General features: G+C 56.3%; 1 protein-coding gene across 2 annotated transcripts in view; it reads right to left on the reverse strand.

Annotated features, from left to right (window-relative positions):
- The window catches only part of BCR (BCR activator of RhoGEF and GTPase), a 115,739-nt gene that overhangs the window by 23,145 nt on the left and 66,657 nt on the right, over positions 1-25,937 (reverse strand). For both annotated transcript variants that reach the window (XM_036220193.1, XM_016126129.2), the window contains exons 3-13: positions 25,085-25,189; positions 24,591-24,776; positions 20,121-20,228; positions 17,242-17,302; positions 15,941-15,993; positions 14,061-14,201; positions 5,513-5,634; positions 4,256-4,424; positions 3,000-3,119; positions 2,135-2,210; positions 607-711 (exon numbers count right to left, since the gene is read on the reverse strand). In XM_036220193.1, coding sequence (XP_036076086.1) covers positions 607-711; positions 2,135-2,210; positions 3,000-3,119; positions 4,256-4,424; positions 5,513-5,634; positions 14,061-14,201; positions 15,941-15,993; positions 17,242-17,302; positions 20,121-20,228; positions 24,591-24,776; positions 25,085-25,189 — 1,246 coding nt within the window. The remainder of the gene's footprint in view (positions 1-606; positions 712-2,134; positions 2,211-2,999; positions 3,120-4,255; positions 4,425-5,512; positions 5,635-14,060; positions 14,202-15,940; positions 15,994-17,241; positions 17,303-20,120; positions 20,229-24,590; positions 24,777-25,084; positions 25,190-25,937) is intronic.

A 25,937-nucleotide genomic window follows, 5' to 3' on the forward strand; every position in this document is an offset into this window, starting at 1 on the left:
TACAAGAAACCACAGAGGGGAGAGTCTGTCCTAAAAGGGAGCCAGGTAACAGGCTCTGCTTCACAATCAACCCACTAGGGGGCACCCTGTGACTGCCAATTGCCCAGCACAGGGCAAGGAGACGGACGTCATGGACTAGAAACATATCAACAGTGGCCTGTCTTGGGGACTTCAGTATCTGGCTGTGTTCACAAAACAGGCAGATGAGGCCAAGAAGGAAAGTAATAAGGACAGGAGAGGGATTGGGGTAGCATGCGACATGGATTGGGTGTGTGTGTGTGACTCAGTGTACGTGAGTGTATGTGACAGTGAATGCAAAACGCAGAACCACCAAAGGTGTGACAGGAAGCCACTGGCTGGGGAGGGCTGGCAGGACAGGGGGTCTAGAGGAGTATCTCGGGATGAGGGACGGAGATTATTGGTCTCTTCAACCACCCAGTGACAAACACTCGGGGAGAGACAGCTCCTAACCCACCGTTCCACTCCTGGGAGAGGCCAGGCCGGCAGGCTCTAAGCAACACACACATTCCTTCAGAATGAAAATCCAGGGGCCCAAGAACAGACTAACAGCAGAAAGGGACGTCAGCCCTCGGGGGGACGGCTCACCTTCTTTGTTGATGGTCAGAGGAATGCTGTGGACGGTCTGAAGTTTGACACACGAGTTGGTCAGCATCTGCAGCTCCACGGACGTCAGGGAGAAGCTTTTGAAACCTGAGAGGGTGGAACACAGTCTGCAAAGGTCCTCGGACCTTCCGGGGTACCCAGGGGGTACTCTCTCATGTCCACCTCCCGCCGCTGGACCCTCAGCACAGGCTGGTGAGGCTGCACAAGAAGAGCGGGTGACCTGCTCCCAGCGGAGTAGCTGGTAAGTGGCAGAGAGAGGCGTGGCCTCCTAGGGCCCAGGGGCAGGAGGGATTTTAGCACCTTATAAGTACCTGCCACCTCGGCACAGCCACAAGACATTTCTGAGAGAGAGATGGGAGTATCTTTCTGTGGGGTCTCCCCAGACAGACACCAGCACAGCCCTGTCCCCTGCTCTGCTAACGTAGCCCCCATCTCTCCGACAGATAAGGAAAGGCGATTGTTTCTGGTATAATGCTAAGTAGGTAAGAGATGCTGCCACACTGCAAATGGTTTGGCTCCCTGATTGTAACAGGAAACCCTGGTACATGGGCATGGCAGGGCTGTAGGGAGCACCCCAACCCCAGGAGCACCCCATCCCCAGAAGCACGGGCACTGGGGGAGGCACGGATGGCCAGGGCAGAGCCGTTCAGTGGCCCCGGCCTAGTGTGTGTGTGTGCAGCAAGTGAACCAAGGTGACCCATGGCTGTGGGAGGACCAGGTCATCTGGGATATGGCTCCTGGCCACCACGGGACAATGGCACACGAGGCACACCTGAGAAGCTCTTAGCAAGGATGGCTCAGGAATCCCAAACCACGCGGCTTGGGGTAGAGGACGCAACATCCGTGCAGCAGCCGAGGCTTGGACTCGGGAGGGCGGGGTCTGCCTTCCCACCCCGGCAGGACCACGGGCAGCTTGGAGGTGAGGAGAAGGAAAGAAATGCTAATGGAGGGAAAGGCCCAGAGAAGGGGCCACCTCAGAGGGGAGTGAGTGCTCTGGACAGGTGATGGCCACGTGGAAAGGGGAGTGAGACCGGCATGGCACGGCCCCTTTGGCAGCCGCTGCTGGGATCTGGGGAAGGCCCGGGGGCGGGGGTAGCCAAAGTGGTGGGCTATGTGTGTGACAGGCCCAGGGAAGGCAGCAGGGGTGCAGAGGGCCCCAGGGGGCAGGCAGGGATCAGGGTAGGGAGGTCTAGGCGGCGGGAGGGGAATTCAGGAAAGACCTGGGGGGTGGGGGGGACAGGTTCAAGGGAAAGGTCAGGAAACAGCTGGGGGTAAGGTACACAGGGGATTTGGGGGAGGCCAGGGAAGAGGGGAGCACAGGAGGCAGGGGGCCCTGTCAAGACAGCTTCTCTCTAATTTATTTTCTAAGTCAGAGCTCTATCTAACATCTCACTGGGAGAAAAGAGGTCCACTGCCCATGGGGGAAAAAAGGTTTGAAACCATAGGACGCGATGACCGTCCAGTCTTGACGTTCCCAAGCACAAGTCCTCTCCGTGCAGAAGCCACTTACATTTCTTCTGCTGTTCCCGGATGTTCTCCCGCCACTCAGCACGCTCGTAGTCAGATGAAATCAGGAATGTGTAACTCTGGGAGGTGAGGAAGAGAACATACTAGTTATCTCTGCCCCAGCTCAGGTGCTGCTCTCCATCACTGTCCACGTCACTTCCAGCACTCTCGGCCCTTCCTGCCAGCCAGATTTTGGGTCACGGCTCCTGCACCCTGTGCAGGCCTGCCTTTGGCACCAGCCTCCCGCCTGGACTGCCTGGGTCGGGGCGTGACATGTTGTAGGCTCAGGGGCATGAAGTAGATTACCACGTGCGAATCTGCAGAGGTGAGGCCTGATGTTACCCCGACCACTTTTGTCCAATCCACAGCCCTGAGCCGTGACCCAAAGACAAGGCTATCGAAAAGCCCAATGGCATGCTGACCGGTGTGTGTGATGCCCATCACGTGTATGGGAGAGGGCCAGGCAACAGAGGGTGCCAGGATCCAGGCTCAGGAGAGGTGCCTCTCTGACCCAAAGGTCCCCAGACAATGTCCCCCTGCTGAGGGCCAGGTATATACAAGTGTATGAACCCCTCACTTTACGTGGACTCCCTGGAGACCCTCACCTCCTACCTGTGAGGGCTGAGCCAGCTGCCAGTTAACCTGGGAGCTATGGCCCAAAGCACTGGTCAGATGGAGCTGTGTGGCTGTGTGTGGCATGAGAGATAAGCCTCTCTTGGGGTAAGAAGGCTCTCCAGGGGGAGAGGGCCGCTGTTGTAAAGGCCACACAGGAGCCAGGGACCACAGCTGCCACATGGCTGGGCGGGCAGGTCTGCCTGGGGGAGTGGAGAGGGCGTGGCCAGCAGAGTGAGACCACGGTGGGCACTGACCTTGCCGTTCCGATTGTGTACCCTGAAGGCCATGCTGGGGGACATGAGCAGGAGCAGCGACTCCTGCTCCGAGAGCTTCTTCTTCAGCCTCTCAATGGCCTTGCTGGCCTTGTTTGCTCTCTGTGGGGAGAAGCCGCATGGTTGCATTTCCACCCTGGGGGACAGTGCGACCTGCTCCCACTCGGCCTGTCCCCACTGTCCCAGATACTTGGTCCAAGGAGGGCAGGAACCCTGCTGGGCAGCTCAGCACGGCACAGGGCCTCAGTCAGTCACTGCTGGCCATCAGGTCAAGGCCCAGCACAGGCTGGATGTGCTCAATCTTTCTTAAAAAAATTAAATTAAATTCTTCCTCTCATGAGGGTAGAGAGGAGAGATCCTTACAAACCTCCCTTCTTTCAGATTCTCCAAACTTGGACAATGGCCAAGGGGACATTGTGACCCCAAGGGCTCCTTCCCCTCCTGGATCCACTCATATTTCAGCATCCGGCCCCCTGGGAGTGTTTATGGGGATCCCGATGGAGGGCCAGATGCATCCCCAGGACCTGGTCAGGGAAACCCTGCCTGCCCTGTGCCATGTCCCTGCCTCCAGGAGCCCCTGCATCCCATGGAGACTGTGTCGTCTGCCACTAGACAAAAGGGCACAAGAGGATGAGTACAGCGCTGGCAAGACACAGGCCTCGACAGCCCCGAGCACGCAGCCCTTGCTTCCCCTCTGCCCCAGAGGCCAGAGGCCCGTCTGGACGCGTAAACAACCCGGTATTCGTGCTGGCCCCTCACGCTTTCTGCCATCCGCTGGGTCTGTGGAGCAGCAGGCTGGCGGGTGGGTGAGGAGTGAGGACCCCTGTCCTGTTGCGCCCGCCTCAGACAGGTGCCTCCAGACCAAGGCTCAACCTTCTACGGACTTGCTTTGTCAATGGCAACCACATGCCACTTGCTTGGGCTAAATCTACACACAAGGGGCTGATCCTCACTGTTCCTAAAGTCTTCTAAACCTCCCTGGGAACAAACAGGGGCCTGCCTGGGGCAGTCCAGGACACCTGGGGGGGGGGGCACAGCACCGCCCGGGGACTCTCCCTCTCATAGCCACTGGGTACCTCTCTCAGTCCAAGTCCTGGATGGCTCCTGGCCTGACAGTGATGCCCAGAAGGTCCCAGAGACCAGAATTGGGGTCAGATGCTCAGAACTTGCCCACTGGCCCATGTGTGAGGGGCTGCTGCCCACTCCAGCTATAGAGCCCGGCCTCCTCCACCCCCCACCTTCTCTCTCTGGATGTCACTCTTGATCTGGGAGATCTTGATCTTCATGGCATCCAGCTCTTCGTCCAGCACCAGGGGGATGTTGGGTGCAGCCTCGGACTCGTCCACTGTCTGGAAGCTGAGATCCGTGAGCGGGATGTACCATTTACAGTCGTACTGCTGGGTTTTGCTGGGCGGAGGGGAGAGGGAGGAGTGCATTAACACCCGATTATCTTCTCTTGCTAATATCACTGCTTTCGAAAACGGAAGACTCTTAAGTTTGCGGCTGTGCACAGTTTACCCAACCTGAAAACCCGGCCTGTGGTCCACATGATAGGCTGGCATAAAGCCACTGGCCGACGCTGATGACTCGGCCTCGGTGACTCCTGGGAATAGGCACTCGACATGGGTGATCCAGGCCCCAGAGGGTCTGAGAAGCCCTGACCCACCTTATCCTTGATGACAGTGGTGGCTCACAGGATCTGTGATGTGGGAGCACATTAAGGCCGCCCAAAGACAATCAGGATAGGACTGCAGATACCCCCAGAGCTGTAGCATTCGAGGGGCTACAGATTTACCCAGTGCAATCGCTTTTCTTGACAGATAGGGAAACTGAGGCTCTCTTCCGAGTTGACTGATTAAATCCACTCAGCAGAGCAATGGCCAAATTAGGGGAAGAGCCCAGTTCCAGTCCTTCCCAATGTGGCGTTCCTTTCTTCCCTTCTGGCTTGTGCAACCTGGGTGGTCTGCTCCCTGGGGAGGTTTGGGGTGGAGGGGTGGTCTGTAGGCTTATACTGAAAATAACTCAGAAGCTATCGCCAGGTTTGGGGAGATGAAGTACAGTGATCATCTAGTGATGCCTTCCAAGGGCAGGGGACGGCCAGCCACCCCATCGCCACTGCCTGCCAGCCTGCACCCCAGCCTGTAGCCCTCTGACCTGTCGCTCACTCTTCCTGGGTCATGACATGACAGTCCCCCAGCAGTACCTGAAGTCATAGTCAGGTTCCCGTTCACTGTAGGAGCCAACAGCCTGGTCACTGACCCTGACCCAGAACGTCTCCTGATTGTTAATGACGGCCTTTGACCTCGAGCTTGACATCGCAGGCAGTTGGCAACAGAACGTAGTTTAAAGAGACTGCATGGTTACGTAGTGACTGACCTCTCCGGGCTCACGTTGTAAGAAAAAAACTAGGTTGCTTCTATACGTAAAACTAACTCTGTGCCCCCAATGCCGAAACGCTGCCCGCCCGGTGGGGCGGGGGCTACGTGGCCACTCACCCTCCGCTCTGCTTCTTGAGCTTGGTGCAGAGGAGCAGGTCAGTGAACAGGAAGACGTGGCGCAGCTTGCGGGCGCCCTCCACCAGCTCGACCATAAAGCTGTCCTTCAGCAGCTGCCGGTGCTGCAGAGCAGGGTGAGGGCTGGAGTCAGGGCCGCGGGCCAGCCGGTGCGACAGCCCTCATGCCCTCCACCTCCAACCATCGGGCCTACTTTCCAGAGCGCTCCCTCTAGCTCACTGGCCTGCGAACACGCATGCCACGTGCATTCTTCCTTGCTCAAGTTTCTGAGCCCCTCCTGGTTGCTCAGCCAGCAAAAGAGGGTGAGTGGACGGGGTAATGGCCATTGGCCCGGAGGCTGGGGAGGGTATATTACAGCCGAGTCAACAGTCTGCCGTGAAATGATGGTGGGAGAACCCCTCTAAGCAAGGCAGCCTGTGCCTCTCTGGGACAGCAACTGGAGACCCAGAATGGGCAAAGGCCGGCCATGTGAAGGAGGGAACATCGTCGCAGAGGGGCGGTCATGGTGCAGGCCTGTGAAGAGAAGAACTTGGTGCTCGGGCACAGACGGGGCAGCCCGGTCAGTGGGGCGGGGGGAGGGCGGGCTCAGTGCACTCTGAGAGAGGGCAGCCCTGGCAGTCACCCCATAACTGGGACCTGTATTCTGGTCCTCCAGAAGTCAGTGCCCACAGACAGGCAGGGGTCCACAGGGTGGTTACATCTCTGATCTCCACCTGGACACCTGTAGCCCAAGGTGGGTAGCTCGGGCTGTGCAAAAACACCCCAAGGAGGCCTCCCCTGAGCCCACTGGACCTCGAACGAGCAGGGGAACTAGAGGTACCAGCCCCCAGCAAGCCCCGCTCCTCTGCAATTCGGTACTTCATCTGAAAGGCAAGGGATGGTCCCGCTGGCTCGCACAGCCCCCGGGGTTGCTGAATGGGCACATAAAGGCAAGCTGGTAATGCACCCGACAAACAGTGCCTGCCACCTCATCCGTGTCGGTGCTATGCCAGGCTAAGGACACAGAGACAGGAGAAACTACCGTGGCTAGCCCTGCCCACACATGTCCTGGTGTGCTGCATGAAGACATGGCCTGATCCCCATCACGCCCTGCGGGCAGGACCTCATGCCCATTTTGCAGATGAGAAGCCTGAGCCTCTCAGGATGCTCTATGACCTGTCTCAGCAGCACAGCGAGCAAGTGGCAACCTGAGGCAGTCTCTGCCCCCGGGAACCCGCAAGCCCAGGGGAGACCTCCCCACAGAGGGCGACTCCTGCCCCTCTCCGTGAAGGCCGGGGAAGGGTCCAGCGGGTCTGCACACACACGGAGTGGGTGAAGACCCCCAGTGTCACCCCAGCAGGAGTCGCTTGTCTCCATCCTCCCAATGTCCTCGGCAGGCCCGTGCGCCCGGCTTATGCAGAAGCAGCAGAGCTCCCCAGGAGCAAGCGCAGCCGGGGCCAGGCCCCTCAGCGCTCCCGGGCATGAAGGCTGCACGTCACCGTCTGTCTCACACAGCTCGGCTTACACTAGCCAGCCAGCCCCTGGCTCGGGAAAGCCGACGATTGACATGGAAGCTGCCGCTGGTGCCTTCCAGACCATGAGTGGAAGGGCAGGAAGGCTGCTGGGGTGCCAAGGACATGACTCACTATCGTACACCCTCACCCCGCCTGCCGCGGGCAGATGGCATGCCTGGCATTGGCACCCATGGGAAGCAGGAAACTGTGCGCCTGGAGAAATGTCCAGATAGCCTTGGAGACCCTGGGCAGACCTGACTGCTGGGTCTGCATCAGGGGCAGGTCTGGGAGGGTCCTGGGACACTGAGGTCCTCAAGGGATGAATGGACAGATGCCTCCTCAGGAGGCGTGGGAACCCAGGGACCCTCTATGCGGTGTGGTAACATGGGGAGGTCGGCATCCTTTTCCCCATAGAAAGAAGCTGAGCTTCTGACCATCACCAGCAGAGGGCACCCTACACCCAGCTCAGAAGTGGACTCAACAGGGTTCCCTCTGCTGGCAGGTCAGAAACGCCCAGAGAGTCTCTGCACTGACCACCCCCGACCTCCAGCTGGCCCACTGACTCTCCGTGACAGATCCTGTTGCTCACACGTGCATGTGAAGTCCCACCTCAGGTGTCACTTTTGTCCTCTATGAGGCTGCCCACGTACCACCCTGGCACTTGTGGCAGCCCGCGTGACTGCCCGGCTGTGTTGAAAGGACACAGGACTGAGTGTGAGGAACACACCTGCCCTCTGGGCTCCGACAGGAGGACTCAGCCACCTGGCTCCTGCCCGCGAACCCCTGCCTGTGCAAACCCTCACCTTTTTAAGAGAAGCCTTGAAGTCACGGGTGCCCGACACTTCCAGCCAGCCCTGCTGGCCCTGCAGTGTCCTGGCCTGAGCCCCATTCTGTGCTGCACCCCATCTCTGAGGGCAGTGGGAGGAGCCCGTGAATCAATGCGTGTCACAGTTTTCCCCATCATGTCACAGTTGCCCTCCCTCCAAAGAGGCCAGGCCTTGCTGCTAGAACCCACAAGCCCAGGGAAGCTATAAGACTCACCCCGGGGTCTTATAGCCTCAAAAGAAAATATTCTGCACCTGGGCAGGAGGGGCCTCCCAGCCCCAGAAAAACAGGGCCCCAACTGAGGCACTGGCAAATCCACGAACGGCGTCTGAACCTTGGCTGAGGGACTGGGTGCCACCAAGCCTCCCCAGGTCTGGGAGTAATCCTGCGAGACGAGGACTTCGCAGGCCTGGGGCACAGACTGTTAAGGCTGGGGGTCAGGAGTGGGGGCTGGTACCATCTGTGCCCCAACCCTGGGCAGATGCTTCCTTCGTGGTTCAGAGAGGAGGCAGTGAACAGAGGTCCAACCGTGAGCCTGTGCGAGGCCTCACGAGGGGCTGCTCTGCCCTTTGAGTGGTATCTGGAGAGGCTGCTGGACCCTTCGGCCATCACCCGGACCTCCTCTCTGGAACCTGGGCTCCCGTGGGGACACCCTGCCAGCCCAAACGGGACCAGTACAGAAGCAAGAGACCTGTGTCTGCCCAGGAGATGTCCGTCTCAAGTGCTCACCAACTCTGTTCTCGGGTCCTCAGAACCAGCACCAACTTCTGGTCCAGCCCACCCATCAGGTCCTCCAGGGGATACAGGCCGGGGCAGGGCTTGGGCCACACCTGGGTCACTACCCTACGGTGCCCTGTTATGGGATGAGTGTTTGTGTTCCCCCAAATTCATATACTGAAGCCCTAACCCCCAGCATGGTATTTGGAGGTGGGCCTCCGAGGGGTGACTCGGCTAAGGAGGTGGTGAGGGTGGGATACCATCATGGGATTGGTCCCCTTCTAAGAAAAGGAGGAAGGAGATCTGTCTTTCCCTGTGCACACAGTGAGGAAAGGCCATGTGAACACACAGTGAGAAGGTAGCCAGCCGCAAACCAGGATGCAGGCCCTCACCAGACCCTGAGTGTGCTGGCTCTCTGATCTTGGACTTCCGCCTCCAGAACTGGGAGACATGAACGCCTGCTGTTTAAGTCCCCATGTCGATGGTCCTTTGTTACGGCGGGCTTAGCAAACTAAATATACATGTAAGGAAGCCAGGAGCATGGCCCGTGGGGCGGAGACAGGACGGTTCCTCAGGTAAACTAATTTGAAGATAAACAAATCAGCAGGGCCTGCCAGGTGGGACCACGAAGAGTCAGTCGCCAAGAAAGGCCCAGGTGGGGGCGGAGAAGAGAGGAGGGAAGAGGGCCGAGGAGAGGTCAAGGTGGAGGTGTTGGTTGCCGGCTGAGGGTAGGTCCAGCTTTGCTCCAGGTATGGGCTGGATTCAACTTGTTCTGGCCCTGGAGAAGGCCAGCAGCCAGCCCCCACTCCTGAGCCCCAGAACAAGGCCTGCGCCACTGGCTGGGGGGTGACTAGGTGGGCTCCGTTGGTTCATCAGGTAGCCAGGCCAGGGGAACTACCCATCCCCCTTCCCCACCCCTTGCCTGTTCTCAGGCTCCTGGCAGTTGGCTACCTGGCCTCCCTGTGGAGCGAAGTTCTGCGCTAAGGTTCCCATGACAGCCTCATCTCCATGCCCTGGAGACACTTCACAGATGACCCATTTAGGCGCTGCAGTTAGAGCATGAGGTGGCCCTGAGGGAAGCATGCCTCCGATTCACAGCAGGAACAGTCGCTGAGCCCTTTCTGGCCCTGTACGGAGAGACTGTTCCATGACACTCATCTCACTTGGAAGAACTGTCCCAGGCAGCAGTTCTGACACCTCCCGGAGAAGGAAAGGCTGACAGGTGAGTAACGAGCCCACACTCTTGGAAGAATCAGAACCTGGCCCTAACAAGTCAAGAATCCAAGCTCCATCTGCAAATATTTATAAAGCAACAAATGCCTAGCCATGGGGACTTGCCCTTAGGGCTTCAAGTTATTTTTCTGTTTTGTCTTCTGCCTGCTGACGCTTCCTTCAGCTTTTTGTGAGGGACTTGGAAGGCAGAGCTAATGGCCACCAGGTAGTGGATGTCCTTTGAAATTACGGATATTATGTGGTCTAGGCCCATCCCACCCTACAGGTGAGTAAGCTGATGTCTGGTAGCACTGGGGACCCTAGGCTCTGTCTTCACCCCTGAGCTGGATGGCCCCTTCTCTATAGTGCTCCTCTCGAACGTTTCCAATAGGATTTGGACCCTTCGACTCTAATCCTCAACTGAAAGGCTGCCTTTCTCTTTTGCCTGAGCCTTACCAACTCTTGCCTCAGCCTGTACAAGTGGTATTTCCCCAGCAGCTTCTGTTCAGCCAACCTGACTTCTTTCACAAGTGGTCTCTGGGATCCCTGCCAGAGAATGGCTCCAAGACGTGGCTAGCTCTTAGGAAACAAAACATCCAAACATGATTGTCCCATTTGCTTCTAAGCCTGCGCTGGGGAATGCTATGCAGCGCATGATGCAGAGCCTGGAGCAGACAGACAGGCAGCGCCATAAGAAAATCACCCGCAGTGTAAAGTTAACTCAGGTAAATGAATGAGCGGCCGCCTACCAGGCCACAGGACCTGGGCCTGGGAGGAAAATGTGCCGGCAGGATCCCTCAGTCACAACAGGTTCCCAGGAGGCTGAGGAGGGCATCTGAGCAGGGTGAGAGCATCTGTCAGCCACAGTTCATAGTTAGGAAGCCACCTGTAATGCTGCCCAAAGTTACTCTTCCTCAAACGGCACATGCCTGGAGTGGTTGGTATTGGCTAAAAAGGATGATGATGAGATTATAGGAGCCACAGTGTCTGTCTGTCTGTCTCTGTGTGTGTGTTTGTCTTTCTCAAGGGCAGCTGACCCTGCTCGGAGCTCAGCTGGGTTTCTCCACAGCACCCAGCCTGACTTACCCAGGCTGAGCAGGTGGAGACAGGTCACCTCCCAGGAGGCCAGCAGGAACTACAGGACACCTTTGAATAACCAGACCGATGGAGGCACCTTTCCTTTCCCTAGAAAATTGCAGGGGGAACTAGAAATGAAGCCCCCCACCTTTGCTGACATGCTCCCAGAAAGAGAAGCAAGGAATGGGGCTCCACTCAGTGCCTAAGATTCAGGTAGTGCTGAGCACAAAGACGCACATCCTCCTCCTCAAGACCACCTACAGCCAGGTGGCTCTTTATGCAATAGACACTCCTATTGGTTCACAGGCAGGGAGGGGGGAACTATCATCAATCATAACACACCTACGGATGTGTGTGGTGCACACAGGTGCCAGGGGACATCTGGCCTCACATCCTGCTTTAGCTACGTGGTAGCTGTGTGACCATGGGTAAGTTACTGAACCTCTCTGAGCCACAGTTTCCTCACCTGTAAGATGGGAGAACACCTCTGACCTCACAGAGTCGTCATGAGAACTCGGAAGCACAGTTCCTCTCTCCCTTTGGAAATTTAATATTCTACATCATGTACCAAATTCAGAGGTGGGCACATGGAAAACGATAGGTGTTTCCCAAGCTCAGGCCTCCCCAGCTGCCAATCCTGAAAGGAAGCACCTGCCGCTCTCACCCTTGGATGATGAGGGGGCGCTCTCCCCCCACCTCTAACACAGATGACGCCCATGTAAGGAATCCTAATCCCTCGCTTTCATATCGTCTCTCTTGGGTCACGAAACCCTTTCAGCCTCATAACCACCTCGTGGAGACGCTGTGGGCCCAGAGCCACTGCTCTCAGACAGTACAGACACTCAGTGAGGAAAAAAAAAAAAGGGTGTCCCCAAATCAATATTGCTGGTAAGCAGTGGGCAGGACTGAACCCGGATCTGGTGTCCCTTCTACTGCATCAGGACTGCAAAGTGGCTTGGTACGCTGAGGAGGATGCTCAGGCTGCAGCCAGTTCGAAATACAAGTCATGACTGATTAGTGATGTCTGCCCCTGGAATGGCCTGAAGGCAGGGGTTTGAATGTGTCTGTCATCTTGGCCTAGCCGCCACCACCCTTACTGTGCACCAGAGAGACAGAAAGCTCTGGATAAAGGTGTGCAAGCCACACTCATGACCCTTCAGAGGTCACCGGCCCTCCTGACTTCACAGTCGAGGTACCCAAGTGATTACTCTTGTTGAAGCCGAAAAGGCCAAGTGCTGCTAGGGGCTGGGCGTGGGCACAGACAAAAGCCCCTGCCCTCATGAAGTGCCTGGCCCCTGTACACTTCCTGCTCGGTGTCCCTGAGCTTCTGACCACGGGTCAGCAGGGAAGGCCTGTGATGACAGATGTGGGGACAAGGGCCTGATTGCCAACTGCCAGGCAACATCTGATTTTCCTCAATTCCCTAAGACAGCTGCCTCCAAGGATCCAAAGGGCGTGAAGGTATTTCTCTCCGGGGATCCTAAATGGGGCTGGGAAGTGGGGTGAGGTGGGGTGGGACAGACTCAGCACCATATGAAAAGTCGAAGGGGAGAACGGACTCCCACACTTGCTTCTCAGACATCAGCACTCTCATAAAAGAGTGAGCGAAACAGAAAGAGCAGGTGTCTCAGGAGGCACAAGGGAGCCGGCGCCAACCTGACCGGTACAGGGAGCCCTGGGAGAGGCAAACCCCACTTCTGGTTAGATCTGGGCAAACTGTTAACATGGGAGCCAAAACTTTGCTTTTTTTCTATAGTCCTCTAGGGGTGGGTGGGTGTGGGTGGGGGTGTGTGTGGGTGTGTGTGTGTGTGTACCAGGGCCCCATTGTTGCTCCAGGAAATGAAATTTGAACCCCTCTCCCCCAGGTCCCAGCCATTGGACATCTGGGTATGGAGCCCCTGGGAGGTGCTGGGGACCCTTTCCTGCCAAGGAGCTACCACATACAGCCAGGATCACCACCGTACGTGGTGGCTGGGGCTGTGTTCTCACCTGTAAAATGAGTCTAGGGAGGAGGGGCACACGTTCCAGGCCCCCCAGTGGGTGAGTCTGCAGCAGTGCTGGCATCTGACCCTCGTGCTGGCCTGGCCCTAGGGCCCAGAGAGTGGGGTAGAGGGGACGGCTCTCTCCTCCGCAGCCCTTCCTGGGCCAGCCTGACCAGGAGACAGCTGACCAAGCCACACACTCGCGGTCAGATCGGATGAGACTCTGGGCACATGGGAGCCACTTCCCAAATTGGTGTGGGGAGGATGGGGCTGACAGCGGCCTGCTTACTAGCCCAGGGTCGGAGGAGGAAAAGAAACCCGGGTGCTGGGCGCGTCAGCCCCCAGCACCAAGCACAGGCACACGAACCACAAAGAAGAGGGGAAAGCGGCTCTCAGCGGCAGCGACGGTCAGGTTCACTGCCAGCCCTTGCCCCGCCTGTGCCGGAAGCCTCTATCTGCATGAGACCCCAGAGGCCACGCGTTCGGCTCCCCTTGCCTTAGTGCCCCTTCTGACAAAAGATGCTCGCGATGGACACCGGCATGCCTCTGCTGTCTCACTACACGCTGTCTGCCCTGGATGGCGCCCGCCTGGCACCAGGCCGGGCTCCTCCCAGGAAGGGGCAGAGGCAGCAGGGGCGGAGGCCACCAGGCGGCTGAGTCAGTGTGTTCTGAGCTGCCTGTTCTACACCCTCTTATCAAGGATGCGCAGAGAGATGAACCGGGTGCTGGCTGTCAGTGGGCGGGGATGGGGGAGGGGAAGAGGGGTAAGAAGAACCTCCCTGGCCGAGGACGAGGACGGCAAGCCTGCACCCTCCGGCCATTCTCATCGCACAGGCACACTGCACATGCCTCCCTCCCTTCCTCCTTTGAAATGCTCATGTCATTTAGGAGGAGCTAGGTGGGTCAGATTAAATGCCTTCCTCCTTCTCACTGGGACCCTGAGCTGGGAAGGTGTGGAGAAAAGAAGGGGTACCTGGACAAAACCCACCACGACAGAAGAAGAAAGAGGAGGCCGAGCAAAGCGCACACCCCCGAAACTCCACTCCAATGCCCTGCACGAAGGACTGGGTTTTGTCTCACCAGGGTGAAGAACCCCAAAAGGCAATGGGTTTCCTGTGTTAGACCAAACTGTTCAGGAACAATCTGCTGAAGCTGAAGGCCAGAGACAGGCTCCTCGTCTTCCAGCTCGGGCTGGGCCAACCCCAAGCACCCCGCCACACTCACCTCGCCCTTCTTCACCGTCATGGACTGCCGGCGGGGCGTGATCTCCTCGTTGATGCCAGACAGGAAGTTCTGCGAGATGCGGAGGGCGTCCTGCAGCAGAGGGTGGTCGGGGTGGCTGGAGGGCGTGTGTTTCAGCAAGTCCTGCATCGTGGCGAGGGGACTGCAGTTAGAGAGTGAGGCCCCAGCACCCACGGCTGTGCACAAACCCCGGACGCACACGGGGCGTAACACACAGGGCTGCCAGGTCCCCGGGCATCGCTGCCACCTCTCACAACGGGCCCGGGCTACATGGGGTAGCACTTGTGCAAGCACCATGCTGGAAACAGGTCTTAAACAACACTCCCACAAGCCCGGGCTGTTTGCACACCGCCACCAAGGCCTCCTAAGGCAAGGGTCTAGGGCAGGCTTTCTCCCCTCGGTGCTGGTGACATTCTGTGCTGAATGATTCTTTAATGAGGGGGTTGTCCCGTGTACCGTAGGATGCCAGCAGCATCCCTGGCCTCTGCCCACTAGATGTCAGTAGCACCTTCCCATCTGCAGTTGTGACAACCAAAAATATCTGCGGACATTGCAGCATGGCCCCTAGGGGGCAGAAAAGGTCTGATCCGGGACCACTGGTCAGTGCAAGGTCAGGAGAAAACACTCGGCCTCCCCAGCTCCTCCTCTTTTAGATAAGAGCCTAAGAATTAAGATGGGAGTATTGACCATTTCTCTACTAGGAATGCACGTGCTTCTCGTGCTCAAGTTCAATAGCTCCCTGGCTCAGAGGAACAAAATCCCCTGAGCTCCCAAATCCTATGTGCAAAGAGAATCTGGAGAGATGGAATAAGCTTGTATGTCGGCGGACCCAGGCCAGTCCCACACCTCTCCCAGGTGGCTCTGGCTTCTTCCTGTCAAGGCACTTGGCCTGGGCTAATACGGCGACAGCACGGAATACAGAGTCTTTGAGACGCCAGTGAACTGTCTGCTGGAGACTCCAATATTATCTCACTGCAAATCTTATACCGCCTCCCTCTGTCTGACAACTCCTAATCGGAGGATGGCAAGAAATTATGAAACGTCCATTTGACGGAATACCGGACAGCTTAAAATAGACTGAGGCAGAGCTGTGTGCACACTGCCGAAGCAGGACAATCCCCACGATGCGCTATTAAGGGGAAAAGAAGCCAAGTGTGGAATATGTATATAGCACAACACCCTCTGCGTAATTAAAAAAGGTGTTCACATGTGTTGGCGCGTGTATAAAGCAGCTTGTGGTGGTGGCTCCTTTGCGAGGAGGAAGTGGGAAAGGAAATAGAAACTTCACACACTTTTCTACCTTGGTTGTAAATTAACACCACCACCACCACCACCACCACCTCCACATGTACGACTTTCTCCAAATATATGTGAACAGAGTCGCCCGGGCAGTAGGATTAGGTCATTTTTGTTGGCTGGTTTTGTTTCTTAGTATTAAGACAACCTCTCCAGTGACTCCCCAATGCCTTCGGGAGCAGCCCTGCTGAGGCGGGGCCTCCTCACGCACCCCCTCCCCAGGCTCTGAGGCAGCGGTTACCCCCAAGGCCCTGGATTGCACCCACCGCCTGCGCCTCCACCCCGACCACCTTGGAGGCCCAGTTCTTGTGATGTGACCACAAGGCCCTTCCCATGTGGGATGGCATGCTCCCTCCCTGTGCCCACACCTATGAGGGAACCTAAGACGCCTGGAGAGCCTACTCCGCTCCTCCCTCTGTTCCTGCGTAAGCCACTGGATGGCGGGGGCACCTCGCTTTCGCATCTTCAGTAAAGACGTGTAGTGTTAAAAGCGGGGTAGGTGGGCGAAACTGACAAACACCGAAGTCAGCCCCAGGAGAGAAGTCCTGGGGGGAGGGGGGACTCACGTGCAGGACCAGCGTGCTGCGTGTCACCCGGTCCACAGGCTTGTAGAGCAAGGCTGCAGAGAGATGGGCAGGGGCAGGGTGAGAGATGGCGACATGGGGACCCAGACCACCCACCGGCCCATCCTTGCTCTAAAGGGCTCGGGGAGATGGAGCGGCCTGAACCTCCACGTCTGCTGGAAAGCCCCACCTCCCCAATGACAAGGGCAAGCCCAGAGCACACTTGGCTCAGTGACAAAGCAAACCTCAAGCACCCGAAAGGCCAGGTGCATGCTTTGGGCTTTCGGTCCATGACATTAAATGCCCAGTCCAGAGCTCCTGTCAGAACCCAAGCCTGCACTGGCTAATTCAGCAACAACTGCTAAAAGGGCTCAGCGACGGCCCTCCTCCTTGGGCTGGGGAGCTGCCAGCACCCTGCTGAGGATGGGAGGGAGACCTGCGCACCACTCTTAACATCTCTCCTGCATAGTTTGGAGGCCTGATTCTGAGAACAGCAGGAACCGACTCAGGGGCTGACAGAGCGCTCGGTTTTACAGGTGTTGTTAGAGCCCCACACAGCCTTAGCTGTCCCCACTTCTCTGGGATGAGCCTGATCTAGAGCAGGCACAGAAGCTTAGATGTGTTCTGACATGCATCGTCAGGACCATTTCCTCATGTGACTCCCACAACTAGTATAGGACATGTATTGTTATCCCCATTTCATAGATGGGGAAACTGAGGCTCACAGTGGTGAAACTCTAGGCACCAGAGCAATGTCTGCCAGAGTGTAACTTTCCCACTAGCCAAACAACTGGAAGTGAGAAGTGACCTATTGTTCCTGATCCTACCTTCCACCCAGAGAGGAAGAAGCTGAACACATAGGCCTGGGAGCTCTGGCTTCACCCTCTGCCCAGCTACATGGGAACGAACCTGCATTTTACGTGGGTTACATTCATTCTCAACCTGTTCCGTCAGATGAAAGGAGGGGAAATACAGTCCTTCTTACAGGGTTGTTGGGAACAACACAATGACACGTTTAGTGCCCGGCAGTGCCTGGTCTGTGGGCATATGCTAACAGCTATCATTCTTCCTGGTTGTGACTACTGGTGGCAAGCTGGTCCTGGCCTCGTCTTTCTCTACCCTGCCACGCCCGGTGCTGCTCTTTCCTTCTCCTTGCTATCACTATCAGAAGTCTGGAGCAGCGAAGGTGCCAGAGGGTGACCCAGACGGGCACCGTGTTTGCTTTTCCAGCAAATGCCTCATCCACATGCAGAGGCCTGTCTTCCCCATAGGGGTATGAAGGGGCCTCGGCACAGAGAACTCACTTTCCAAAGAGTTCTTGGTCGTCTGGTCTTTGGCATCCTTGTTGCTTCTGGCTCTCAGGTTCTGCAACAAAAAAGAACATTTTCACATGGGACAACCGAAGCGACTTTGATGTGGCCGGAAGTTCCATGGTCAGGAACCTTCAGCAGAAATCTCACCCTTCTCTCATAGCCAAGAACCCCAGATGCAGCAAGCGTTGGGGGGTGTGTCCTGGGCCACAGCACGAAAAACAGGGTGAGCTGTGGTCCACCTGGGACAGTTCCTCAATCTTGGCACTGATGAGATTGTGGCCAGAAATTCTCACATTTGGGGGACCTGTCCTGTGCACCACGGGATGTTAAGCAGCATCCTGGCCTCTACTTATGGGTGTAGTAGCACCCACCCCCTCCTCCTGCTGTGACAATCGAAAATGTTCCCAGGCACTGCTAAATGTCTCTTGGGGACAACATCTCCCCTGGTTGAGAACCTACGACATAGAGAACCCTCTCCCAACTTAGCGAACGTACTTGCTAACTAACAAATGAGGTGCTGAGATTTCGGGGAGGAGAGCAGCGGTTTTCAGTGGGCAGGTCGTACTTGACACGACTGCATCAGAGACATCACTGATTAGGTTCAAGGTACCCAGAGAAATGAAGATAGAAGATCCCTGTGTGCCTGAAATCATCTTTGGAAAGCAACTGTGTGGTTAATCCCGGTACTAGGCTTCTGAACAAAAAAACACCGCACAGCAAAAGGAGGGGGCTCAGAGACTGCTTTCCAAACTTCTTGCCCAGGAACCTCTCAAGACTGAAAACAACAGTCTTTTTCAGCTCACTGGGGCCAAACCCACAGCGCACTTTGGTAGCTTTCCTAAGAGTTTAACGCCCCTCACGGTGATTATTCCTCCGTACGTGTGCCTCAGCGGCTGCCAAGGGTGTGAGGGGGCACGAGAGCAAAACCCGAGACTGCAGAAGCAGGTGCCGCGCTCACGTGAGCCCGGGAAGCAGCCCACGCGCCGCGCGCCCCTGGACAGCGCAGTGCACGTGAGAACTGCAGAGTCCTCACGAACCTGGTTTAACCCCACCTTTCCCAAACTTACTTGACTTTAGCGGGCCTTTCCACGCCGCTCGTATCATCTACCGTCTGGGAGGCTAGCGTCCCACGGAACACAGCTCAGGTCTAAGTGGGCACTGCCACACGCCCATTTCTCAGGACCGGCCCGGGGAGCAGAAGGACCACTGCTCCACCCATCCCTGCCCTTGGAGGCTATCGTCCAGTCCCCCTGCTCCTTGACATCTCCGCTCTCTGAATGCAGCCCCTAAAACCTCTCCTTGGCCAACTGCTTCCACTTGCTTTGGGTTTCTTTTCCTCATTGGGTGGCTCCAATTTTTCCGGGGCTTTTTTTGAAACGTGGGTGGAGAACCGAAGCAGATGCTGCCCCGTCCTGTAAGCTTCACAGGCGGCTGGCTGTTGGCTGGACCCGAGACGCCATCCCACTGCCTGCGCCTCAGCCTCGTGCGTGGTCAGTGGTCAGTGAAACCACGTGACCCCCAGTGGGGGGGGGGTCTCAATGTTGCCTCCTCCCTCCTCTGTAGCAACCTGTCTGGGTGGACTTCAACTTGGCCCCGTTTCAAAGGCAGCCCGCCCTTAGAGAATTATGTTTCCAATTTGTCAAGGTTACTTGAGATTCTGTGCCAACATTCCAGATGTTAGGCGTGTGGGGGTGGCTAACTGCATGAGCTAAGGAAAGAAACGGACTGAATGCACCAGGCAAACCAGGGCAGCTCGGGAGGGACGTCTGGAGCCAGCCTGGAGCCGGGGGTGCGTGTAGCCTGTTACCAGCAGCACTAGGCGGGGAGTCGGGTACCCCATGGGCTATGGAGGAACACGTGGCATGTGTTATCACCACAGGAAATGATAAGTGCCAGGACCTAAAAGACCTCGCCTCCCATGATAAATCATAAAAACGACACTAAGCCCCTGGGAAAAAACCAGGTGTGAGAGTTGAGGTGTGATTACCTCCCAGCAAGAGCTTCAACTCATTCCCTATTTCTAGTTTCCAATTCTCTTTCTGAGGCTGCCTTTCTCACCCTGACGTCTTTCCACCTAGAATCCCTGTTTGGACGGGGAAGGTAAGTCGGAGTTCTGAGGAGTCAGAGACATCAAAAGGCAAAGGTGACTACAAGCCCAGGAAGAGTAAAATGTCACCCAACAGCCATGGGAGCAGAAAGAGGATGGGGAAAGGCAGGGAGAATGCTGTGGGCTCTGGTCGTGGCGTGGCCACAGGCTCCATGTGGCCTGCTCATCCTCTCTGTATCTGGGAGGCTCTTTCGAGGCCCCTATGCTAAATAACACTCCAGGGAGGTTTTGGTCCTCCTGCGGCCTGGAGCTTTCCTCCCACGTGGGTCTACAGAGCACGGCAACACCAGCCCCGTTCCCCTGTGCGAGAGGCTCAGCTTCCTCAGCTTTCAAGGCTGCTGGCAGGCTAGAGGAGGAACAGAGCATGACACTTTCCCTCCGACTCTCCAGCGACGAGGCACAAAGTTGGCCTCAGCACTCTTGTGTTCAGACTTCTGTTACTGGGCAGAACTGAGAATATAACTCACTGCACACAGATGGTGCAAGAGAGCATCTATGTGGGGGACCCGGCTGAGCCCTAGCATCAGGCCCGGGCCCTGGGGAGGCAGGTCTCCTCGGCTGCTCCTTGTGTGTTCACAAGAGTGTCCCTGCACACGGCTGATGGTGCCGACCCAGAGGCATCTGGAAACAGGGCTGAGGCTTACGACCGAACTGCAGTTTGCTGCATCCTGTTCTCCTGGGTCAGGGGTACCAACAACTAGCCCACGGCTTGCCTGCAGGAGCAGGGTGGAAGGTGCACCTTGCTGAGTGGTATCCTGCATACCTCAGAGATTTCTGCAAATTGAGCATTGGCCTGACAGCACTTCTCTGCTGTTTCCATGGCAACTCCGTAGTTGTCCACAAAGGCCCGGTAAACACCCAGCTGGCTGGCCTGCAAGGAGAAAGGATGAGAGTACGGGACAGGTGTGAGACAGGCACCAGACAGGTGTGAGACAGGTGCAGAACAGGTGCCGTTGTTCCCCATCTTTCTGAGAAGCACGCTGCTGTGCACAGCGCTGCAGAAACCCCAGGTGCAGCACCAAGTGCAGAGCCACAGACACCTCGGCTCCGCTGTGCTGCTGCCTCCCACCTTCCTCCCCTCCCCACGCACTGAGCACACAGCCACACGGTGAGAAGTGACTCACAGTCCCAGGCAGGTAATGGTTCCCTTCCACGGCTGCCTATTCCTCCCACCCCCCTCACTTAAATTGTGCCACTAGCAGCAGCTAAAGTTCACGGTTGTCAGTGAATGCAGAACAGCGTCTCTAGGTAGGTGGGATGGAACAATACCTTTTCATTCTGGCAGTAGGAGACCAAGGTAGACGAGGTTGGCCTCTGGTGGCTACAGAGCTCTGCTCTCGTTTGATCCCTTCAGACAAATAAGGAACATGCAACCTAGCTGCCCTTGGAGAAGAGGAGCTCCTGCTGCCCCTACGTGAGTCTGGTCGAGACCTAGTGAGGCGGCCCAGGTGTCACCCTATACACCAGGCAGGTGGGAGACCTGCTGGCTGCCAGCTACAAGGTGAGGGCATTTTGTTAGTCCTCTGTCAAACCAAAGGCATTAATAGAGAGTTTCCTCTCATAGCCTCTTGCTCAGACACTCAGTTGAGTGACAGCTTCCATGGGGAGGAGTGTGTGTGCAGCTACCAACATCTCTAGGCCCCAGGTCACCTTCGGAGGCAGCTAGGGGAAACCAGCCTTCACCTTGCACCAGAAAACCCAAGCCTGGGGAAGGTAAGGGCAAATCCCATGACCCGGCAGCTGGGCCTCCCACTGCAGCCAACCAGGAGCTGGAAGCCTAAGGCTTTCACTGATCCTGGTGTTTGTTCTGTGTTGAACCTAAATTTTATTTCTATACACATTTGCATTTATATTGAATTTTATGTTTCTTCAGATGACAACCCCAGACACTGCGTAAGCCAGGCGCCCTTGGCACTGTCTGGACTTCTGGTCTCACTCCCTGTGGGGGGTTCATGAAGGGCCTGGGGGTACATGAGGAAATGCAGCAGCTAAAAGAGGCCCTGCTCAGTCCCCAGCACACTGATCACCCCAGACAAGCTGCCGCATCCCCGAAGGCCAGGTTTTTCACCCGTGGTACCATGGTCAGACCCAGAGCCCTTCCTTCTCTCCCTCCTCTGCCAGTCACGGAGCACCTCCTACCAAAACGAAGGCCCTGCTTCAGGCACTGGCGCCAGGGCCTGGAATCGCTCTGACACAGTGCGGCAAGGAAACAAGACACACAAAAAAACGTGTGAACAGACACGTAATACGGCAGATGGCTGAGCGCAGAGCAGAGGATGAACGCGCTGGGGCTGCTTTAGGTAACGTGGCTGGGATGGTCTCTCTGAAGAGGCGACGGTTCAGCCAAGCCCTGAGGAAACGTTACTATTAAATTTTGTCTCCTCAAAATTCATGCGTGGAAGCCCTAACCTCCAGCACCTCAGGATGTGACTGTATTTGGAGATAAGGCCTAAAGAGGTGATTAGGTCAAAAAGAGGCTCTTAGACGGGACCTAATCCAATAGAGCCGGTGTCCTTTATAAGAGGAGACTAGGACACAGATAGGCAGAGAGATGACCATGTGAGGACACAGGGCAATCACGGGCATTTCTAAGTCAAGGAAACAGGCCTCAGGAGAAACCGGCCCTGCTGACAACTCCTTGGTCTTGGACTTCCGGCCTCTGGAGCTGTGCGAAAATAGATTTCTGTTGTTTGGGTCACCCGGATGGTGGCAGTGCTGGCGAACGAGCACAGAGAGAACCCCTTTCGTTCCCTCTCCCACCCCTTCCCCAAGCAGCGTCCTCCACGTGGCTTTTGAGAAGTTCCAGGCAACTCGTTCCCATTTTTAGCTAATCAAAGAGCGAGCTGCATTAATAATGGGACAACAGAGATCACGTGTCTCCAGATATGACGCACTGGGAAGGATACTGCGCTCTTATTCATTCATTCATTCATTCATTCATTCATGCCATTAACTCAGAACCTGAATCGCTGTTCCCGAGGAAATATCAGACAGACCCAAAGTGACCTGTACCTTGCCAAAAATGTCAAGGTCACGGAAGATGAGCAAAGGCCAAGGAAATGGTACAGATCAAAGAAAGCTAAAGAGACTTGACAACAATGTACGCCTTGTGACCCCGGACTGGATGCTGAATCAGAATGAAAACGGCTATAAATAACACAAAGGCTAACGAAAGAAATCTGCATATGGACTGCATATTCAATAATAGTATCAACATCGGTGTGAAACTTCCTCCATTTGATGATTGTACTATGTATGGGTTACAAAGGAGCATGTTCTTGTTCTCGACAAATACACGAGGAGGTATTTGCTGAGAACAAGAACATGCTCCTTTGTAACCCATACATAGGGGTAAAACTATTCATTGTGCATGTACAACACGGAGAAAAGGTGAAGGTAATATAGCGAATGGAGCCAAAGGTTACAATGGTGTGTCTGGCACATGGGGAGTTCTTTCTACTGCTGCGACTCTTCTGGAAGTTGGAAAGGAGGAGAAAAACGAAAAAGGGAGCTGATAAAATTTCAGGCGGAAAGAGGAAGCCTGGGTGGTGGCAGTTAACGGTGCGGTCCCATAGGAAGTGGAGTCAAAGCGTGGTCCCTTTCGGGCCTCAGACTCTCGCAGCTCAAGAGCCGGACGGAGTGACACTGTGCTGACCTCACCGTGCCTGTCTGAAAGGGCCAGGACAGGGACTGTGTCTGTCCTTGGGGAGACACCAGCACCCGGCCCAAGAGGCACTCACGTGAGTGAACACTCGGCATGCAGTTACTGGGGTGCGACCTCCCCCCACAGCCCCACTGCTCCTCCCAGTCTTCCTGCCGCCATCCGACGCACAAAGGTAGCTCAAGGACGCCGGGGAAACCAGAAAAAACACTGCAGATTCTGGCATTCATAGGACTATTAAAATTTTTTTTAAAGTTTCTGAGTGTTTCGGAATGCTCTTTGGGGCAGAGTGCTGGCTGCGGGTTTCTTCCTAACAACGCGATTCTGTGTCTTAGGAGGAACTCAGGCTGAGTGAGTCACAACCGCTGGCTTCAAACCTGCTGACACATCACACGGAAAAAGGGGTACTTTAAAGGTTGGGGGGGGGGCGGTCCTGCATCGAAATACAACCTCCTGCTCTCTGGCCATGGGGAAAGGGGTCCAGACAGCGAGAGGCATTTCGTGCATGCTCTGAAGCTTTGCTCCCGTGTGTTGTAGCCGAGGGCGGAGTGAGGGGAGTTGGGGGCGCCAACAGGAAAGCCACGCCTTGGAGAGGAATGCTGGAGCCCAAGCCTGAGCCAAGGTGAGGCCAGAGTCAGGCCTGCTGGGTGTCTGGGGGCCCAGGAGGGCTGGGGCCCCAGTTTTTCCGTAAATGTCATGCTCTGTACTCTCAGAGGGTGTATCGTGACACGGGCCACCCCTACCCCTGGAGAACTGGTTTCCCAGGTAGAGTGCGTGTGCACAGGAGGCCCAGGTAACCCTAGGATCAGGATCAGGGGTCCTCAGACATAGAATCCCCATCACGCAGGCTTGCATACGCCTTCAAGAGACTCTCCCAAGACAGGGGCCCCAGGTGCGGAGAGGTGACCTCTTCGCTGGGCAGCTGCCAGCCTTTTATATCCAGACTGTACTCTACCCAACCGCCTCCACTTACGGAGGCATTAAATATCGCCTTTAGGACCTGAAAGAGCTGCCAGGGGCCACTGAGGACCACTTTTCTTTCCCACTACTTTGACTAAGTCTCCTCTCCCTACAGCACTTTAAAAAAAAGTCTCCACGTAATTCAAGAACCTTTAATTCCGATAACTGCAAAATGAAATAAACTATAATAACCGCCTGCTCTGTTCCCACCTGTGCCCACCCCTCCAGGCTCTGCCCACCCGCCGCCTCGGCCCCGTGTCTGAGTCCTGCTCCCCTGGGCAGCAGCATCTCTTTGGTCCAAACGGATCCTCGGCGGGCAGCTGTACCGGCCTGGGGACCAGGAACCTTGAATAAAACTGAGCAGAGCCGGGAAGGACCCAGTGATGACACCAGGGGTGGGTCTCGTGCCGGGGTTCAGAGTGGGTGCTGTGGCAGAGCCTGCTCCTTATAACCTGACCTTTGGCATCTGAAGCAGACACACCCCAGACTGTCACCTTGGTGATCCAAGAGCCCTTAGCAGCACACCACCGTGGGTCTCTGGAGAGGGCTGGCCCCCGCCCGGCCAGCCCCCACAGCTCGGAGGCTGCCGTGCGGCTGCTCCGTGTCACTCACCAGCTTCTGAAAGAGGTCACCCACTCGCTGCTGGTGACTCCACTGCTGCACGCGGGGAAAGAGCCCGTCGTAGAACTCCTTGTGGATCTCGTAGAGCTCAGGCACTTTGAAGAAGATGGTCTCGATCTGCTGGCTCGTCAGCACTGGCTGAGAGGTGGTGGCAGCGGCCTTCAAAGGCTTCATGGGCTGGAAGAGGGCACAGGTGAGGCCGCGCAGGTGACAGGTCGAGGTGGCACAGGTGAAAGGGCTCGCCATTTTTCAGGTGCATGATATGATCACAGACAATCATGGTGATGTGACGTGGTTATATTTATAAATTCTACTAAAAATTAAAATTTAATTTTTCTGACCCCCTGACACCTCCCAAGGGATCTCAATGACTCGAAGGACGGTGGGTGCCCCCAGGCTCTAGCAGCTGACCTGGGACCTGGGCCATGTGAGCTGAGCTCCCTGTGTCCCTGCCCTGCCCCACTCGGCCCCTGTACCCTCCTTACCAGCAGCAGCGCCTCTAGGTGGCTCAGGTAGGTCTCCTCACTGGCCAGGATTCCAGACAGGACCCATTTTCTCATCTCCAAGCCCTTTTCTAGGTCCAGCTCACTCTGCAGGAGAAACAGACGAAAGTCAGACCTGAGAGATGATGCCTGAGGTGGCCTGTCTCGGGGAGGAAGGCCAGCTCGTCACCCTGAGAACGAACATCCAAGAATGCTCCGGGTGCAATTAGAGCGAGTCGCAGGAGCTCCAGCATGCCAGCCACTCGCTTGTGGTCATTGTAAATTCCAGCAAAACCAAAGGCCACCCTCGGTTTGGATATTGGGAAGTTTGGAGCTTAGGAGGCTGGGCAAGGCTTCCCTCCACACCTTCTACCTGCGACCAAGGAGTGGTGGCCCCAGAGAGGCTGAGCCAAGGGGGCATCGCGGCCCAATGCATAATGGCCCCGGCTCCTTTCCCTTGCCACTCCTCCCCGGGATTCTCTGCTGTTGTCACCTGACCCTTGAACTAAGTGTGGGGCACTACTCCCCGCCTTCCACACTGGTGAAGCTGGAAGCTGCTTCCACCTGCCCAAGGGGAACTTGGTTCCCTGGGCTCAGCACCTTTGTCCCTTGAGCCTGCTCTTCTGATTCTGTTGGCAAGGACCCACTTACTGGTGTGCTAAGGTAAGGTCCCCTACTCCTGTCAACACCCCTACTAAATGTTGGGTGAAGCTCGACTGCCTCTTCCTCTGAACGACAGAGCTGACATGTCACTGGATGCTGATGTCGGGGTCAGAGTCCACACAGCTGGAAAAACACATTCCAGTCCCGGCTGTGATAACGTCATGGGCTGCAGTGTGTCCCCCAGGACCTCAGA

Source organism: Rousettus aegyptiacus, unplaced genomic scaffold (assembly GCF_014176215.1).
Source record: "Rousettus aegyptiacus isolate mRouAeg1 unplaced genomic scaffold, mRouAeg1.p scaffold_m13_p_5, whole genome shotgun sequence".
Taxonomy (NCBI): domain Eukaryota; kingdom Metazoa; phylum Chordata; class Mammalia; order Chiroptera; family Pteropodidae; genus Rousettus; species Rousettus aegyptiacus.